Source organism: Vicugna pacos, chromosome 9 (assembly GCF_048564905.1).
Source record: "Vicugna pacos chromosome 9, VicPac4, whole genome shotgun sequence".
Classification (NCBI taxonomy): Eukaryota; Metazoa; Chordata; class Mammalia; order Artiodactyla; family Camelidae; genus Vicugna; species Vicugna pacos.
Window position 1 is genome coordinate 41,161,183 of NC_132995.1, and position 18,498 is coordinate 41,179,680.

Sequence of the window (18,498 nt, forward strand, 5' to 3'; positions counted from 1 at the left end):
ACCTTAAATACCAAAAATTTAATCTTACATGTGCATTCTTCAGAAAGACAAGCCTGATGGATTGTTTTTATTAATAAATGTATCACTATAAAAGTTTAAGTATATTATTAATGACTTATTTATAGTCCTATAAGTTAATCTTTTCTGACCCAGTTACATGTATAGAATTAAACAGTCTTTTTACTTTATATTTCACTTACTGAGTTCTGTGAAACAAACCACTCCCAAAATTAATTGGCTTAAAATAATAACTGTTTATTATTTTTTATGATTCTTTTTTGTTTGCCAGACCCAGTTGGTCCATTCATGTGGTGCACCTGAATTCAGCTGGGAGTTCCTCTGGGGTGACTCAAGTAGTTGAGGATCGTCTGGGCCTTTCTCTCCAGCACACTAGTTGGATTTCTTCATAGTGGCTTATGGCTCCTAGACAACCAAAGTGGAAGTTACAAGGCTTCTTCAGTGCTAGGCTCATAACTTACACAGCATCACCTAGTCACATTCTGTTTGTCAAAGAAAATCATAAGGCCAGCTCTCAAGGAGAAGGGACATAGTTACTCTACCTCTTAATGGGAGAGGTAGCATGTGAGTACAGGAATGGGGAGGCATTATTAACAGTCCTCTTTACAGACAATATGCCACACTTAACTATTACACTTTAGTCATACAAAAACATTTTTAATCCCAAAATTTAAATAGCAGAACAGAGCAATCATATCTTTCTTTTGTGACCTGATTTTAGGCAGTGATAGCTTTTCCCTGCCAAATTACCAATAACTGTTCAACTGAGTTGTTTAGAACTAATTTTCAGTAAGCAAATAAAATTTGTATATTTTTTCTCTAGTATTGACTGTGCAGGCATTTTGAAACTCCGCAATTCAGATATAGAACTTCGAAAAGGAGAAACTGATATTGGCAGAAAGAATACTAGAGTACGACTTGTGTTTCGTGTACACATCCCACAGCCCAATGGAAAAGTCCTTTCTCTGCAGACAGCTTCTATACCTGTTGAATGCTGTAAGTGAGCTTGTGATGATATTTTAAAATTTTGTTTATAATAGGTCATTTTTTGTTTTGCTTATAATGTAATGTCTGGATCTGTAAAGTAACTGAAGTATAGAGTCTGGATAGCTGGTGTGATTTTTTTATATGGAAATAAGCTACATATTTAGGTGGAAGGAGTACTGATCTTGCAGTTAGAAAATGACTTGTCATTATAATTTGATCTTAGATAGTTATGTGGCTATAGACATTCTCTTGACCACAGTTTTCTTATCTGTAAATGAGGAAGGTGGGCTTGATTATGCCTGAGGACCAAATCATGAAGCTGTGATTCTGATACTGTTACTTGGTCAGCTTTGTTTCATTAAAATGTCAGCCTTCATGATGGATGATGCCTGTCTCTGTGTGACACTTCAGCTAAATAAGGACTTACAGGATTTTGTTTTTGGTGTTTTACCATAAATTCACTTACAACACCAGATTGAGAAGGTGAATTCTTTTCCCCCAAAGCCAAGAAATGAGAAAAGGCCCTAGAACCTTCTATCTGCTCAAGCCATGGAGGACTGTGGACCTCTGGTAGGATAGCTGATAGAAGTGAAATACTGAGACTGTGAGTTACACCTTTAGCGTAGGTCTTAAGACTTAGAAGTGTTCTAATTCCGTGCCTTAATTTTGTGTAGGAGGAAACTGAGGCACAAATATCTTAAGGGCTCCCCCAAAGTTATTTGCTTGTTAGTAACAGAGCTGTGCCTAAAACAGGTTTTCTTAATATTCTTTGGATTATATTATACCATTGTATTTTTGTTAACCACATGCATTCTTGGAAGGCAGCTATGCTCACCAGCATACCACCAACACCATATGCATTCTTAATTTGGGATCATACCTGTTTTACTTTTCTATGCCTCCTTTTGCTGTTTGCAGAATTGGAGTAATACTTTATCTGTCAGTTGAGCATGGGAATCACTGAGTAAATTCATTGTGGAAGTAATTTTTATATTAATTTTTAATAGATAATACAGGTACATGGTGCAAAATTCAAAAAGAATGAAAGAGTGAAAAGTAAATTTTTGAGTAAGCTAGTTCCCCTTCTTAGAAGTAGCTATCATTGCCAGCATCTGTTACCGTACAGAGTATTCAATGCCCATATAAACATATATTTCTCTCTTCTTTAGCAACATAATTTAAATACTTAAGTTCATAAAGTAGATTGAGTTTTTGAGATGAATTTACTCTAAAATGATTTTCTGGTTTTTTTTTAGTTTATTAAATTAATATGTGATTATTGTTGAGACTGGAAAATGCAGAATGCTACAGAGAGCAGTATTAAAATTTTTTGTAAATCACTTCTCCAAAATAGTGACTATTAACTTTTTTTTGGCTTTTCTTTTTTTTTTCTTTTTTTGTCTATGCATAAATATATAATATTTGGTATTTTCACTTACAGTGGACATTTTCTCATTGTTAAATATTCTTAAAAATACTTTTAACACATGCATAATATTTTAGTGTCACTTGTTGAACACGTTTTTGCTGTTACTTTGAATGTACCTGTGATGGCCAGTTTCCAACATAAGTATCTAAAACTTGCATTAGTCTACTCCCTAGGCTAGTCTGTGCTTGTTTTTATGCCCCTTTTTGTGAGCCATTTGGAACATAAGTATTTTGTGAGATCTAGGTTGGTGTATGGTGCTTCGTAAGTCGTAGTTCATCTTGAATTCCAGACCTATTCCCTATGCAGGGGTCTGTTCTACCATTCTCTTTGAATGGGGCAGGGATCCCAATTCACATACTTTTTGTGGCTGGGTATTAAATAGTTGGGAGTGCATGCTTTGTAAAGGCATTCAAGTTTAAATTTCTTTAAAATGTTGTTCTGGCCAAACAAAACACAGCTGACCCCCAGAGCCACCAATTTTCCACCCATGTTGTAGGACTAAAAGTAGACCTGTTTCCAGAATGTGAAGAAGAAAGTATAACCCATACTTTTTAAAATTTGCTTTAATCCAGAGAGAATTTAGACGTTTGGCAGGGATCAACCCTTAGGGAACCTAAACAGTCAAAAGAAGTGTAATCTATAGCTTGAAACTCATGCAGTTTTTTTTTAAAAAGGAAAGAAAAGAAAAGCTAGAAATGGGATCTCCAAAAAATATAACAACTTGGAATCAGTCAATGTCAGAAAAAGGTGGCACCAAGGAAAAGTTGCTAGTTTAAAATTCAGTATTGAAATGTGTACTTTATGTATACGTCAGTTGTTTTTTAGAAAATTGTCCAAAATGTAATTCTGATGTCTTAATGATGATCCAGATAATTTCTTGATGAAAGGGTTGTTTGGTGTTTGTCCTTTAGAAACTTGTCTTATTTTAATTGTATGCAATATAATTGTGCATCTTTTGATTTAATTTGCTTTTTATAATTAGATATATCAATTTTAATAGACAAGTTGTAGGAAAGAAATGTATTAAAAAACTTACACTAAAAGAGAAAGGCAAATGAGATAAATGTGTTGGAGTTAGTATCAGGTTGCAGGCATTAATTAATTTCTCTTTATTAGTTTCTCTACAGTTATGGTCTAAGAAAGTAATTTAGAAATCACATGAATATAATAAATCTATTTTGTTTTCTAAATAGCGTAGTTATTTTAGTGGGTATTATTACCATTGTCTTGAATTTAAAAAACCCAGAGTTTGCTTCTTTTATAGCTAGAACTTTTCATCTATGTATTAAAGATTATAAACTAATATTTTGTTTCTTCTCAACTCTTAAAAAATTAAAAACAGCCCAGCGATCTGCTCAAGAACTTCCTCATATTGAAAAGTATAGTATCAACAGTTGCTCTGTAACTGGCGGTCATGAAATGATTGTTACTGGATCTAATTTTCTTCCAGAATCCAAAATCATCTTCCTTGAAAAAGGACAAGGTAAATAAGATAAGATTTGAGTTGACTGACCTCAGACTAAGGTGCAAAAGGGTAAAATGAATTATTCAGACATTTTACTAACATTAATCACAAAATAGTTTTCCTAAAGCTGTAGGCATCATTTACACAGATTTTACTGCAAAGCAAACATTTATTAAATTTTCATATAAGTATTAAGTTTTCACTAAGGATGTCTCAAAAGTAGAAGAATCCCCTAGTATTTCTACTTCTAGGGCTGTGGGTGCGTGTATGTGTGGGTTTTCAAAAGAATTGAAAATACAGATCACACAGAAATTTGAATACAAATGCTTTTAGCAGCATTATTTAGATAATAGACAAAAATGGCAACAGTGCAAAGGATCATCAACTGATAAATAAAATGTGGTATATCCATACAATGGGATATTAGCCATAAAAAAGAATAAAGAACTGATTCATACTACAGTATGGATTACCCTTAGAAGCATTGTGCTAAATGAAAGAAGCCAGCACAAAATGTCCAAAAACAGCAATCCTTAAGAGGATTCCAGGGGTTGGAAGGAGCTGTCAATGGAGTGTGACTGTTAATGGGTGCAGGATTTATGGAATTAACAGTGATGATCATACAGCACAGTGAATGTACTAAAAACCTCTGAATTGTATTCTATACAAGAATGAATTTTATGTTATAATTATATAATTATATGTTCATTTTTAGAAAAGTGGGAGAATCCTGTGTCAGGGCATTTGATTTTAGCTATTTAAAACATATTTCTATCAATTACTTCCTCTCTCATATTTTTTAAACATTTAAAGATGTGTAAAGTACCATTCTTATAAGAATACTTTAACAAATACTCATAACCTACTACCCAGTTGAAGTAATAGGACATTTACCTCCGATGGCCTCTTGGTGCCCCTTCCCAATGGATCCCTCTCCTGAAACAGTCTTTGCTTTTCTTTATAGTTTTAGTTTATATATTTTACCCTGTTTTTGGACTTTATATAATATTGCATGTATTCTTCTGAAAATTGCTTTTTTTAGAAGTCAGTATTAATGTTTTAAGATTGGTCCATAAAACTGAAGATCTTTCACTTTCACTACTATGCAGTTTCACTATATGTTCACTATACAGTTTATTATCTGTTCTCTCACTAGGTATTTGGGCTGTGTCCAGTTTTTGGCACTACCAAACAATAGCTAACAATGCTGCTATGAACATTTGAGTTCTTATCACCTGGTGGACATAGATAGGAAGGTGATAATTCTTAACTTTTGTTAATCCATTAGGTGTAAATTAGTATCTTGAACTTTAGGTTTGAATTTCCCTGGTAACTATTGAGGTGGTTATGGGCATTCATGTTTACTTTTTTGTGCAATGCCTGTTCATGTCTTTGCCCGTTTTTTTTCCCATTGAGTCAATTTTCATTTTCTTATTGACTTACAGAGTTCTCTATGTATTCTGTATATCAGAGTGATTTGGGGATGTGTCCCAACTTTCTCCACTGTTAAAAAATATCTATGTGGTAGCCTTACCTCCTTTTGAACATGTGACAAAACTCACCTTTGAAACCTTCTGGGCTGGGAGCTGTCTTTGTGGGAAACTATTAATATCTGATATAATTCTGTTTAAGGTTATAGGATCATTTAAGTTTACATCTTCTGGAGTTAGTTTTGGTTATTTGTATTTTTCCAGGTGAATAGACAAACACACTTCGGTGTTTCTCCTTTATTCTCACAATACTACCACGCTCACAACAATTCTGACACTAGATATGTGGGTTTCCCACACATCAAGCAATTCTTCAACACCAACTAGGTGTCCTGAATTCAATTTAATTCAATTCTGACTCTAACTGTAGTTAGTGCAGACTCCACTGGTTATGGGTTCAGTCCCATAAGACTGCCCCCCACTTCAGATGCCAATTAAAAGTAGTAAGTTCCTAGGTACCACAACTTCTGCTCAACTTGGGTACAAATCAGAGGTTCTCATGAGCCCCTTCTTGGATTCGATCCTTTGGTAGGACAGCTCACAGAATCTTTAAATATATATAAAAAGATGTTTTGGTTTTTTTTCACTTTATAATAAAGGATATAAAGGATACAGATGAGCATCCAAATAGAAGAGATACACAGAGTAAGTTATGTGGGAACAGGCATGGAGCTTCTGTGCCCACTGTGGGTTTGCCACTCTTCCAGTACCACCTTATGTTCAGTAACCTAGAAGCTCCCCGAACCCCATACTGTTAGGATTTTTATGGGGGCTTCATCACATAAGCATGATTGATTATTCCATTTCCAGCCTCTCTTTCCTCTCTGGAGAATTGGGGGTGGGATGGAAAATTCTAAGCTTCTGATTATGGCTTGGTCTTTCTAGTGACCAGCCTTTATCCAGGAGCCTGCCAGGTCACCTCCTTAGAACAAAAAGATACTTCCATCACCCAGGAAATTCCATAGACACTCTATACAAGGAACCGGAGCCAAAGACCAATGTATATTTTTTTCTGTTATTTCACACCAGGATTTTATTTATTTCACCTAAGTTTTCAGGTTTATTAACATTAATTTGCTCATAATATTTCTCTCTCTGCATCTAGACTTATAGCACTTCTAAAAAATCTATTCCTGCTGTTTTTATTTGTGCCATCTCTGGTTTTTAAGTCAGTTTTTCCAGAGTACTTGGCTTTATTGATCCTTTCAGTTGTGTCTTTGTTTTCTGTTTCCCTGATTTCTGTATTTTTTCTTCTTTATACTTTTTTCAGCTTAATATGTTCTTTTTCTTAATTTAAATGCTTACTGCATTTGTTTTCATCCTTTCATCTTTTTAAAACTTTGTTATTTATGGTTATAAATTGCCCCATCTCTTAATAAATTGCACTATCTTGTAACTCCACTATCTCATATTTATTATTGTTTTTTTGGAGAGGGGGGAAGGGAGGAGGTAATTATGCTTATTTACCTTTAGAGAAGGTACTGGGGATTGAACCCAGCTAATCATGCGCTCTACCACTTGAGCTATACCCTCCACCTCCACAATCTCATATTGCACTGTCTCATAAATTGCACCATCTCTTGTAACTCCAGTACTTTTTCCACTGAATTTTTTTCTTAGAGTTTAAATATGTTTAGATTTTTTCATCCTAAACATTCTCTGTCCCTTGACTCTGTCATCCTCATAAGCTATCATTTTATTTCTCTTTCATTTATCATTCAACCTGAGGAAAGTAATCTGTCATCTACCTTTATTGTCTTACCTACTACTTACTGTTTAGTCTTTGTCTTTCACTATATTGAAATCATAACCTCCTAAAAATCTGAGAATCAGCTATTCACTCTCCTTGATGGCCTTTTCTTTCTTGGCTTTTGTGTAATTATACATACCTGATTCTAACACATCTTTAACTGTTCCCACTCATCTTTTTATCAGTCTTTTTGGCCCTTAAATATAGATGTTTCCCAAGGTTTTACATTTAGCTTTCTTTTCATTGTATTCCTTTGTTCTGGTAGATTTCATCAGTTACCAAATCTCTATCTGTAGATTTCTCCTAAACTTCTAACGTGTGCTTGAAAGTACCCAATGAATATTGCTACATAAAGGTCCCACTGATACTAAAATATCAGACTTCAGAAACCAGTTCATCTCACTGTCATCTCATTGTCAAAACCTTCTTCTACTTGGACTAGAAACCATTTTTCCATCTGTCTTCTTCCTTAAAACTCACTTCCTTCCAGCCCTTTCAACCCTGACTAGTACCTGGCTGTCTTCAAGAAATACCAATTTTGTTTCACAATTATGAATTCATCAGTTATTTATGAAGCAACTGCTATGTTATAGACACTAGACATTTGGGTTGCCTGCTTTGATAGAACCTACATTCTAGTGGGGGAACAGACAATAAACATATAAACAAATAAGTGAACAAGATAATTGTAGACAAAAGTGCTATGAAGTAAGAGAGTAAAGTGATAGTGACTGAATAGTGAACTATTTATATCTGGTGGTCAAGGAATGTCTTTTTGCAGAGGTCAGATTTTAAGCAAAACAAGAAGCATATAACAGACCTAAAGGGAGAAATAGGCAGTAATGCTATAATAGTAAGGGACTTTAGTATCCCGCTTACATCAATGGATAGATCATCCAGATAGAAAATCAATAAGGAAATATTGGCCTGAAACAACATGTTAGACCAGATGGACTTAACAGATATTTACAGAACATTTCATCCAACAGCAACAGAATACACATTCTTCTCAGGTGTACATGGAACATTCTCCAAGATAGGTCATATGTTACTCCACAAAACAAGTCTTAATAAGTTTAAGAGGATTGAAATCCTATCAGGGATCTTTTCTGACCACAATGGTATGAAACCAGAAATGAATTACATAAAACTGGAAAATTCACAAATATGTGGAGCTTAAATAACATATTACTGGACAACCAATGGGTCAAAGAAGAAATCAAAAGAGAAATTAAAAAATACCTTGAGACAAATGGAAATGGAAATGTAACAAACCAACATTTATGGGCTGCAGCAAAAACAGTTCTAAGAGGGAAGTTCATAGCAACAGAAGGCTACCTCAAAACAAGAAAAATCTCAAACATCCTAACTTTACACATCAAAGAACTAGAAAAAGAACAAATGAAGTCAAAAGTTAGTAGAAGGAAGGAAATAACCAAGATTAGAGCAGAAATAAGTGGAATAGAGATTAAAAGGACAGTAGAAAAAATCAATGAAACTATGAGTAGTTCTTTGAAAAAAGAAACAAAATTGACTAACTAGATTCACCAAGAAAGAACGAGAGGACTCATAAAATCAGAAATGAAAGAGGAGATGTTACAGCTGATACCACAGAAATACAGAGGATCATAAGAGACTACTGTGAACAATTAAATGCCAACAAATTGGACAGTCTAGGGGGGGAAAATGGGTAAATTCCTAGAAACATACAACCTACCAAAGACTGAATCATGATGAAATAGAAAATCTGAGCAGACTGAATGAATACTAGAAAGGAGATTGAATCAGTAATCAAAACCTCCCAACAAACAAAAGTCCAGGATCAGACAGTTTCACTGGTGAATTCTAACATTCAAGGAAGAATTAATACCAAAATTCAAGGAGCAATTAATTCAAAATTCAAGGAAGAATTAATACCAAATTCTTATGAAAATACGAGAGGAGGGAACTTTTCAAACATATTTTACAAGGCCAGCATTACCCTGATACCAAAACCAGACAAGGATGCCACAGGAAAAGAAAATCACAGGCCAGTATTCCTGATGAACGTAGATACAGAAATCCTTAACAAAATATTAGCAAACCAAATTCAGTACTTTAAAATGATCATATACCATGATCAAGTGAGATTTGTTCCAGAGATACAAAAATGATTCAATATTTGCAAATCAGTCACACATTAACAAAATGAAGGATGAGTCATATGATTAAAAAAAGCATTCGACAAAATTCAGCATCCATTATGATGTGCTATACTGTAGAACCTTGTGGTTTATCTGTTTTATGTATAGGAGTTTGTATTTGCTAATCCCAAACTCCTAATTTTCCCTCCCCGCCCTTTCCTCTTTGGTAACTGTAAGTTTGTTTTCTATGTCTGTGAGCCTGTTTCTGTATTTTATAAATAAGTTCTTTTTTATCATTTTTTTATATTGCACATATAAGTGATATCATATGATATTTGTCTTTCTCTGTGTGACTTCACTTAGTATAACCTCTTGGTCCATCCAAGTTGCTGCAAATGGCATTGTTTCCTTCCTTTTTATGGCTAAGTCCACAACTTCTTTAACCATTCATCTGTCGTTGGACATTTAGGTTGCTTCCATGTCTTGGCTGTTGTAAATAGTGCTGCTGTGAACATTGAGGTGCATGTATCTTTTCGAATTAGAGTTTTCTCTGGATATATACCTAGGAGTAGGATTGCTGGATCATATGGTAACTCTATTGTTAGTTTCTTAAGGAATCTTCATACTGTTTTCCATAATGGCTGCACCAAATTACATTCCCATCAACAGTGTAAGAGGGTTCCTTTTTCTCCACAGCCTCTTCATCATTTATCATTTGTGAACTTTATGGTGGCCATTCTGACTGGTGTGAGGTGATGTCTTATGGTAGTTTTGATTTGTATTTCTCTGATAATTAGCGATATTGAGCATCTTTTCATGTGCCTATTGGCCATCTGTATATCTTCATTGGAGAAATGTCTGTTTAGGTCTTTTGCCCATTTTTGGATTGGGTTGTTTGGTTTTTTGTTATTGACTTGTATGTGCTGTTTATATATTCTGGAAGTTAAGCCCTTGTCAGTCACATCATTTGCAAATATTTTCTCCCAGTCTGAAGGTTGTCTGGTCATTTTGTTTATTGTTTCCTTTGCTTGTAAGTTTATTTAGGTCCCATTTGTTTACTTTTGCTATTATGTCTTTTGCCTTGGGAGACTGACCTAGGAAAACATTGCTACGATTTATGTCAGAGAATGTTTTGCTTTTGTTTTCTTCTAGGAGATTTATGGTATCCTGTTTTATGCTTAAGTCTTTAAGCCATTTTGAGTTTATTTTTGTGTATGGTGTGAGAGTGTTCTAACTTCATTGATTTACATGTGGCCGTACAGCTTTCCCGACACCACTTGCTGAAGAAACTCTTTTCTCCATTGTATATTATTGCCTCCTTTGTCAAAGATTGACTATAGGTGTATGAGTTGCCTATCTTTTCAGCCTCATTTCTTACTGCTCCCTCTTTCTTCCTTTGTACTCTACCAGCACGGCTGCTTATGGTTCCCTATATCATGTGGTTTCTTCCCATCTTGCCTTTGTTCATGCTGTGTCTTCTGCCTAGATTACCCTTCCCCTCAACATCATTGTGGTTCAACCTTATCTTTAAGACTTAGTTCAAGAACTTCTCAAGTAGCTTTCCTTGTCTCATACTCCTACCCCAAGGCTAGGTTAAGGACCCTGACCTCTGTGCTCTTAGTATATCCAGAATGTACCTTTATTAGTTATTATAACCATGACGTTTCGTTATAGTGAATTGTTTATATTGCCTTTCATCCACAGATTGAAGGCAGGGTATTCTGTCTCCATTATCTCAGCAACTCAAAGTGCCTGGCATGTTGAGACCCAAAAAGTGATTGCTGAATTGAACTATAATTCTGAGTAGGCATAGCATTTGTCTGTAGTGTCTCTTGTGCACAAAGGTAACTATTATCTAGTAATGAGACTGCAAATAGGATTGGAAAGTGATAGTCACAGTCTAGAAGGCATTTCATTGGGTCTTTCCCGGTATCTTCACAGACCAGATGAAGAAGTCATGCTGGCTTTGAAGATATTTGTATGAGTTAGTCACTGGGTGACTGCCCATGATATAAAAAGAATGCTTTAGGACAGCTGTACATCAGACTGGAGTGAGAGCTGTAGTAGCAGGTAGGGCTCTCCCCAGGTAAACAGTTCACTTGGGATGAAGAGACAGAAAATGTGCTGGCCAGATCTTTAAAGTGACAGAAATCTGGAAAGCCTAGCAAATAGCTCAGAAGACCATCAGTATCTAAAAAGATCTTTTTTTGTTAAAGAAATTATACACATTTAATTGATGCAGTAGTTAAATGTTTAACAGTCCTGTAACACTAATGTTTTTAGGGCTACCTAGAAGCTGTGCTAATTAGTTTTCTCTCTCTTTTTTAAATTGAGTTATAATCAGTTAACAATGTGTCATTTTCTGGTGTACAACACAATTTTTCAGTCATATATGAATATACATATATTCATTTTCATATTCTTTTTCACCATGAGTTGCTACAAGATTTTGAATACATTTCCCTTTACTTGCTATACAGTAAAAAGATCTTGACAAGCCACGCAATACTAGAAGGTAAAGTCTAGTAGGGAGAAATGAACATAACAAGGGTTGGGGGTTAAAAAAAACACAACTGTGTAATTTCACAGTGTGGGCAGACTTGAGCTTGGTAGTAGGAAAATGTGGCAGACTGAGGAACACTTGCTGGCCAAACACTAAGTGTAAGAGTCAGCATGGTGTAGCTGCCCCAGTAAACTTTTATTAACAGAGAGAGAACATCTCCATATAAGATGGCAAGAGCCTCAGTGACTCTCTGTCATGCTGGATCATTTCTTAGCTGAGCTATTCAGTCCTTGGCCTGATGCATTTCGAGGGAGGTTGTCACACTGCAGCAATGTTCAAGAAGTATGACCAGGAGAGCTAAACTGTTGTTTAGGGATACATGGAGAACTGGGGATACTAGCTAGCAGAAAAGGAGACACAGGCAAATATATCTACCTTTAAACATCTGAAATATTATCTCTCAGAGAAGCACTCAAGATTTTTGTTGGCTGACTGCAAGGAGTAGTACTTAGACCAGAGGCTGGATACTAGAAGGAGACAGATGTCATCTATCATGAAGAGCTTTCAGTGGCAATTATTATCCAAAGATGAAGTGGGTTAGTTGGTTAGGGAGTGAGTTTCCTGTTGCTTAAGGCATACAAGCAGAAGTTGGCCACTTGGTGGAAGTAATCTCAGAAGATTTTCAAACATCACTTAGTAGAATAAAATCGTGGGGCCTCCAAACTCAGGCAGCCCAAGATCTTTCTCCACATTTTCCCCCCTGAAATACACATTTTATTTTCATAACAGAAGTCAGTGAGATAAAGATTCCTTTTGCCAATAAATTTGTGACACTATATACATTAGATTTTGTTTATGTGCTTTCTGACCTGAATTACTTTTAACTGTAAATTGTTTTTTTTCAACAGATGGACGACCTCAGTGGGAAGTAGAAGGGAAAATAATCAAGGAAAAATGTCAAGGGGTGAGAAGTTTACCTTATTTCTTTAGAAATGTGTAAGAAGCTTAATGAGAAAATTGGATAATGCTACCTTATGGTATAGATGAGGAGTCTTTTTTCTTTTGAGTAACAGAAAAGTAAATTAGAATTTTTAGGAGTTTGGATGAAAGATACTTTCCTGATACTAAAATTAAAGTTTAAGAAGGTATCTTTCTAACAGTTGGTGTCTTTTTTTCTCCTTTTTTTGTGTACAGGAAAGGAGATATTAGAAATGAAAGGTTATTGGAAGGTTCTTACTGAAGTTATCATTAATTTATTTCCCTGAATTCAGTGAAGAAATCAAACAAGTTCAGTGAAGGCCATACAAAGTGGGCAAAAAATAGGAGGACAATCCTCAGGGGTTTGTGTATTTAATTTAATACACTATTCCCAACTCCTCCAATTAAGCCTTCCAGGATTCAACACTGCAAGCCGTGGTTCCATCATCCTGGTCAAAACAGAGACAGAATTTTCTCTGGGATAGACAACACCACTTCCCACAATGCTCTCCAAACGCCTGGAGAAATTAGGTTAAGGATTACAATTGGTTTGGGGCTAAAGGTTTTCATCCTGCTTGTGTAAAATTATTGTTGATATGGATACAGATTTTGTGTATTGCCAACTTAGAACATTTTCAATATAAAATTTAGGATAAGAACTCTAAACTATAACACAACTTGGGAAATATTAAACTTGATTAAAAACTGGAGCAGACTTCCAGTTAAGATGTCTAATGTAATATTTATTAGAAAAAAGTATCTGACTATATAGTATATAAGACTTTTTATTTCTGCTACAACTAGAAACCCAGTTGAGTGATTGGAAAGCGATTTCTTCTTTAATGATTTACTTGAAAGATCTTTCTCTGTTAAGACTGAAGTATCCATAGAGTAAATCTCCAGATGACTTAAATGACCAATTGATGTGTATAATGATCTATGATGGAAGAGCCTGAGTAGTTAAGACTTATGAGCTGTGTTGAGTTTAGCAGGTGCATTTCATTTTTAGTTCTGAGTGTAACACAATCTTGCTTTCCATGCTCCTTAGGCTCACATTGTCCTTGAAGTTCCTCCGTATCATAACCCAGCAGTTACAGCTGCAGTGCAGGTGCACTTTTATCTTTGCAATGGCAAGAGGAAAAAAAGCCAGTCTCAACGTTTTACTTATACACCAGGTACGAGGTGATGTTGTGATGGTTTACTATAAAACTCTCTTTCGTAATGAATAAAAAGTTGTTTAATGAATCCTATTGGATTGGATTGGATTGGAGTGTTTAAGGTAGGGTGCTTATAACCAATAAAAATCCCAACATATGCCTAATCTGTAAAGTTTGTGTTGACTTTAAATATTAGATCTGATGTCAGTTGTTATTTTGTAGTCATTTATTGTAAGGAAATCATAAGATTGAATGTAGATTTGAAGTTGGTTTTTCAGGAGCTACCAAGAATCACCAGCATTATAGGAAGGGCAAGTCTTTGTAAATATGTGTGAACTCCCCTTGTGCCTTTAGGACTGTACGCAGTGTGCCTCTTTCATAGTGTCTTCATCTCATCCAACTTCAGTCAGATGGAAAAATCTCTCATTAAATTTTCATTTACCAAGCAGCAACTGTAGCATATTATGGGCTATGGAGGATATAAAGTTGATGGCAGAATTTCTGATTTTATAGATACACCCTAACAAAGGAGGCCTCCACACCTCTTTTTGCAGCAGTTAAGTGCTATAAGTTTCCAGGTCTTGATTGTGACACATAAATATTGTATGCAGTAATTCATGCTGATGTCTACATACTTAAAGAACAAATATTTGTAGAAGTCTTCTCTCCTATGTGCTATGTTAGTCACCAGGGCATATGATGATAAAAAATCGTAGTGAACCTTACTATCCAAAACTTATTCTTGCAAAAACTTTTTAATTGTTTATAGTAAATGAAAAGAATAAATGCTTGAATTTGAAAGGGTGCTGGTTATTAGTGGTCATTCATTTGTCATCATATTTTTTTAACATTTTTTATTGATTTATAATCATTTTACAATGTTGTGTCAAAGTCATATTTTTTAAAGCCTGACTGTATATCATTTATAGCCTCTAAAGACCACTTATATTCCAGAGTCTGAAAATTAATATTACTTGATTATGGTAATACATTATTTGGTAATAAAATATTTCAGCGAATTTTCAAATAGAATACAAATCTTTGAAAACTAAAGATTTTGGTTAGCCATTTCATTTACCCATTAATTCACTAATTTTTTTTGGTGGGGAGTTAGTTAGGTTTGTTTGTTTGTTTGTTTGTTTGTTTTAGTGGAGGTACTGGGAATTGAACCCAGGACCTAATGCATGCTGAGCATATGCTATACCACTGAGCTATACCCTCCCCCAATTCCCTAAGTATTTAAGGGCACATTTATGTGGGCACAACCTATCTCAGCTTCTTCTCTTGTGGAACGTATAATCTAGTGGAACAAATAGAAGCTAATAAATCACTAAATAAATGAATCACAAATTTGTAATTAGGAACTGAGATAAAGACGATAAGGAAAGGTAAACAATGCTGTGGGTGAAAATAACAGAGGGACCCTTGCCTAGGCTGATTGAGAAAAGACTTTCATAAGGAAGTGATACTTCAGTTGATAACTGGAAAATAATAGTAATACTTTATGATTATATAACATTTACTATGTTCTTAGTACTGTTCTAGGCACTTTCTATATTGATTCATTTAATCCTCATAATAGACATATGGGATAGGTTATTACCTTATTTTACAAATGAAGGTACTGAGTGGTTAAGTAATATGCCCAAGGTCTCACAGCATGTGTCGTAGAGCCAAACGTCATACACAGGCAGTCTAGTTCCAGAGTCTGGGCTCCTGACTGTTATGCTAGACTACATCTGTTTGTTCATTTATACAGCAAACATACAGAGCATTTAGTGTGTGCCAGGTGCTATTCTAAGCAGTTTATTCATAATTACTCATTTATACTCCCATAACCCTATAAGGTAGGTACTGTTGTTCTCCCCATTTTGCAAATGAGTGAACTGAGGTCACAGCTAATAAGGGCAGAGGTGAGATTTGAATCCAAGCAATATGGCCATAAAGTCTATACTGTTAATTACGATGTTAGATAAAGTGTGGGAGAACGTTCCAGATAAAGGCAGCAGCGTATGCAAAGGCCTGTGGTTGATTGGATCATAGAGTATTACAAGAGTTGTAAGAAGTGAGCTTTAACAGAGAGGTGATATGATCAGACTTGTATTTCAAAAATAATTTTTCTTATGTCTCTTTATAAGATGTTAATGACCAGTTTAGTCTTCTCTCAAATTACTAACTGTGGAGTGTCAGGTTTATATGGGAGAGACTCAGGAAGGTTAAAAAGGTGATTCAAACAGCTAGAGTGTTTGGAATGTATAGGGCAGAGAGCATCAGTGGTGATAAAGAATATCAGGTTTCTAAGAAGGATAGGAGAGGAAAGGATTTTAAATATGCAAATTGGAATGGACCTTAAATGGGAGAAGGAACAGGAGGGGAAGGTAAAGTAAATGAACAAGATGGTTGTACATTAGAAAGTTTTATACCCGCTCCTGGGCATATATCCAGAACGAACCCTACTCCAGAATGACACCTGCACCCCAGTGTTCATAGCAGCACTATTTACAATAGCCAAGACATGGAAGCAGCCTAAATGTCCATCAACAGATGACTGGATAAAGAAGATGTGGTGTATTTATACAATGGAATACTATTCAGCCATAAAAGCCGACAACATAACGCCATTTGCAGCAACATGGATGCTCCTGGAGAATGTCATTCTAAGTGAAGTAAGCCAGAAAGAGAAAGAAAAATACCATATGAGATCGCTCATATGTGGAATCTAAAAAAAACTAAAACAAACAAACAAACAAAACAAACAAAACATAAATACAGAGCAGAAACAGACTCATAGACATAGAATACAAACTTGTGGTTGCCAAGGGGGTGGGGGGTGGGAAGGAATAGACTGGGATTTCAAAATGTAGAATAGATAAACAAGATTATACTATATAGCACAGGGAAATATATACAAGATCTTATAGTAGCTCACAGAGAAAAAAAATGTGACAATATATATATGTTCATGTATAATTGAAAAATTGTGCTCTACACTGGAATTCAATAATTTTACAGTGTGTCATAAATCAATACAAAATGTTAAAAAAAAGGAAAAAAAGAAAGTTTTATAGATTTAGTAATGGAGAGTTTAGGGAGTTTCCATATGATAACTTCAATTTTATTTCTGAAAAGAATCACATGAATTCTCCTGTTGTGAGCAGAAGGAAGAGAGTGTGGGTGATCTGGCAGTTTAAGAATGTGGAAAAGTTTGGAAAAGTTGTTGTAAAGTGAAGGGGGAAAAGTAAGTTTTCCCAGAAACCTAATAGGATTCTAGGCATGATCAAAGAGCACCTTTGATGTTGATATTGATGAATTTATAGCTCTACTGCAGAACTCCATTAGCTCTATCTTAAGCAGCTTCTTTAGGGCAGGTGGTAAAATATGTATAGTAGGGCTCCTCCAGGGTAAGATTTACTAAAGACCCATGGTCCAAGAATGTTATCAAACGCTATTGAGATGAGGGATTATATAATCTAACTTGGATAAGAAGGGACCTGGCTTCCAAGATTGGGGGAAAAATACAACAGTAGGGTCAGCAGATTAGAGGTGTTGATTACTACCATCATAGTGGTGGCAACAGGCAAACAGAAAGGAGCAAATGTAATGCCTTTACATTATCAGCTCTTGAATTGGGAGGACAGTATAAAGGCAGAGTCCTAGAGGGTATTACATATGAAAATGGAAATCAGTGGGGCCCCAGAGTGCTGAGAGAATATTGGATTGGACTGCAGCTGTCATCACTACTGGCCTTGTGATTGACAGAATACAAATCAGGTGGTACACCAACAGAAGGAAGAATGGACACAGGAGTGTTTGGATAGTCCTTATTCTGGTTGATTACTACCTTTCCTTATAACATTTGGCTTTTTTGTTTTTCTAAAAAAATTTTGATTAAAAGTTTTACAAAAGCAAATACATTACTGTGGGGTTTTTTTTAGAAAAACAAGTTGAAAAAATACTTTAAAATATCTACTCTGAAACTGTCATTCTATCCTTCTAGATCTTTTTGAGCCATGTATAGATAAATCTTTTTAAAAATAGACATGGAACTGTACTATATATACTAATTTTGTAACCTGAACATTTTTATTTTTCCTCATCAGTGGATATTTTTACAGAATTTTAATAGTTTCTTAGAAGTCTATTGAATGACCCTGTCTTTGTTATGTTCGAGTTGTATTTGTTTTATTAATTTGAATGAGTTCTTTAGAGATTTTTGCCATTTGTTTATGGTGTGGCAAATAATTCCTTTTTAAATTTTACTTATAAAAATTTTAGATATTCATAAGTTGCTTGTTTTTTATTAAGGGATTTGTTGATTTGTTTCCTTTTTGGCAACCCCTTAGCAATAGGGATCTGACCAATATCCAATGGAAGAATAGTCACTAACTGCAAATGCCTGATTTTTTAAAAAGGTGTTTGTTTAAATTAGAAAATATGTTTATCTAAAAAATAAAAAGAAAATATGTTTAGCATTATTTGTCCCACAATCCATGCACTTTATAGAATGAAGTCAGTTTTCAGCATAATGTGTATGATTCACAAATTACAGCAATTGCTAAGGGAGCACACAGCCCTTCCTTAGTGGTACTGCCTGAACT

General features: G+C 35.0%; 1 protein-coding gene across 6 annotated transcripts in view; it reads left to right on the forward strand.

Moving 5' to 3' along the window:
- Positions 1-18,498, forward strand: part of NFATC3 (nuclear factor of activated T cells 3) — a 113,789-nt gene that overhangs the window by 55,823 nt on the left and 39,468 nt on the right. For all 6 annotated transcript variants that reach the window (XR_012075736.1, XR_012075735.1, XR_012075737.1 and 3 more), the window contains exons 5-8: positions 842-1,014; positions 3,777-3,917; positions 12,674-12,729; positions 13,792-13,918. Coding sequence is in view for 3 of the 6 variants with exons in the window: in XM_072967601.1 (XP_072823702.1) it covers positions 842-1,014; positions 3,777-3,917; positions 12,674-12,729; positions 13,792-13,918 (497 nt within the window). In the remaining 3 variants the exon portion in view is untranslated. The remainder of the gene's footprint in view (positions 1-841; positions 1,015-3,776; positions 3,918-12,673; positions 12,730-13,791; positions 13,919-18,498) is intronic.